This window comes from Gossypium raimondii, chromosome 12 (assembly GCF_025698545.1).
Source record: "Gossypium raimondii isolate GPD5lz chromosome 12, ASM2569854v1, whole genome shotgun sequence".
Classification (NCBI taxonomy): Eukaryota; Viridiplantae; Streptophyta; class Magnoliopsida; order Malvales; family Malvaceae; genus Gossypium; species Gossypium raimondii.
Window position 1 is genome coordinate 30,093,539 of NC_068576.1, and position 2,295 is coordinate 30,095,833.

Here is a 2,295-nt window from a genome sequence, read left to right on the forward strand (position 1 = left end):
GCCTGACATGTCGACAATACCATTTGACGTCAACTACACTTTTTGTCCTCTCTTTGCTTTTTTTTTTCTATTAGGCTTTTAAAAAAAAAACCACTGGTGCTGCCAATATGTCAAGCTGCACCAGTTTCTTTATCTGTTCAACAATTTTTTTAGAAAATATTAAAGTGGTATCGCTAGTGTGTTAAGCTGCACAAATTAAAAAATTATTACTTTTTCATATTTTTTCCTCTCGTGGACACCAAAAAATACGAATACTTTTTAAAAATCTATATTTGCACAGCCAATATGTAAAGAGGCACCACTAAAAAATTATCTTTTTGAAACACATAATTAGATGATGATTGATCAAAAAGTGAAGATAATTCCACCAACCAATCAAGCCACATCAGTATCCACCGCTGAAAACGTCCCATTTTTATAATTAAACCCGGTTTTCAAATTTAACCGACTGTCCAAGTCCCATGTTGGGAGAATGTTCGGAGGCAGACAAACTTTGCCTTATTGCCTATATAACAGTCCGTTTTTGGTGCTAAACCAAAAATAATAAATAAATAAGTTGGTTCAGGTTCTGTAAAGGGATTTGTGCGCCTAAATCTTTCATGTGCGAGATAGTTAAAAAGGTGGCGAACAAGAAAGAGAAAGCATTCGTGGAGAATAGCTGGGGAGGTGTCGACCAAGAGCAACACAATCAATGGTCGTTCATGTATCAGCCGATGATGAGAGAAGAAGCGATGCTGCTACCAGAGGTTAGTAGGGAAAGGGAGATGTCAGCCATGGTTTCAGCTTTGACTCATGTCGTGGCTGGCGACATCCCTGAGGAGTTGACACCAGATGACAACTTGGATGGTTTTGATTCAACTACAATCGTTGATAATAACAGTATTACTTCTTCATCATCCGGATTTGGCGGGAAAAAGAGAGAAAGGGAAGAACAGGAGGAAGGCGGTGGAGTAATGGCGGTGGAGGGTTTAGGCCCATTTTCTGCTGATGTACGAGGTAAGCAACATGGTTGGGATTTGAAAATGTTGTTTTCATATATTATAAATCCAATTCTTACAATACTTCGAGTCCTGCTAAATAAATGCAGTGCTAGAGGGTAACAACCCGGCAAAATTGATCCCAGTATATGAATACAAGAGCAATGAGAAGTACAGAGAAGAGCCAAGGAGGAGATACAGGGGAGTACGACAGAGACCATGGGGGAAATGGGCAGCTGAGATAAGAGACCCCTTCAAAGCTGCTAGAGTTTGGTTAGGCACATTCGACACCGCGGAGGCCGCCGCCAGAGCCTACGATGAAGCAGCCCTTCGCTTCAGAGGCAACAAAGCTAAGCTCAACTTCCCTGAAAACGTCAAGCTTATATCACTTCCGCCGCCGCCGCCGCCTCCCGCCATCAATCCAACAACAACCCACTTCCCTATTTCAGATTCTCCCAACACCCTTTTCTCCATTCCATCATCTCAAGTCTCCGGCCAATATATCGACTATACTCAGTTTTTTCCGGGTTCCGGAAATTATTTTCAAAGTCAATCACAACAACAACAGCGGCGGCAAATCGTTTTGTCAACTTCAGCTGGTTCTAGCGGACAATCTTCATCTTCTTCTTTAACACCGACTTCATATCCTCTCGTTTTCCCAATTCAAACGTCAGGTCAGAACCTCAACTTGGGTAGCAGCAGTGCAAGTCAAGGTGGCGGTGTTGGAGATTTTTCGGTGCATGCTTGGCCATCAGATTCTGGTGATTATTATACATCAACCTCAAGATAATGTATTCCTTAACTAGTAGTAGTAATTATTGGGTTTTTGGTCATTGTATGCCCCGTTATTATAGGGTCTGACTTACTTTTAGTGTTTTTTTAGGGATTAGAGATATTTTTTTCATACTCTAATTTTATATTTATTTTTCTTTAAATTATTAGATTGATTACAAGTAGAAACTATAATTTAATTTTATATTTTATTTTCAATCATATTACTAGATTAATATTTTAAAATTATAATTTTCTTCGCATAAAATATATAATGATAAGAAATCTACTATATTTTCACATAAATAGAATTATATGCGGGATGAAGCCGAAGTTTATTTTAGGAGGCGAATTAAATTTTAACTTTTAATGGCTTATATCTTTATAAATTTTAAAGGATTAAATCAATTTTTTATCATTTTAGAGGATAAAGTTTAATTTTATCTTTATTATTTTAAAATTTTAAAATTTTTAAAAGACTTATTGAACAATTTTCTATTTTAGGGTCATCCCCGATTATATGATGAAAAGTCTAAACATAATATTT

The 2,295-nt window shown here is 37.2% G+C and overlaps 1 protein-coding gene across 1 annotated transcript; it reads left to right on the forward strand.

Moving 5' to 3' along the window:
* The first annotated feature begins 455 nt into the window (after positions 1–455).
* On the forward strand, positions 456–1,964 carry LOC105763653 (ethylene-responsive transcription factor ERF110). The gene is made up of 2 exons (XM_012581939.2): positions 456–996; positions 1,088–1,964. Exons 1-2 carry the CDS (start codon positions 600–602, stop codon positions 1,765–1,767), a joined length of 1,077 nt encoding a protein of 358 aa, XP_012437393.1. The 5' UTR covers positions 456–599; the 3' UTR covers positions 1,768–1,964.
* Positions 1,965–2,295: the final 331 nt, after the last annotated feature.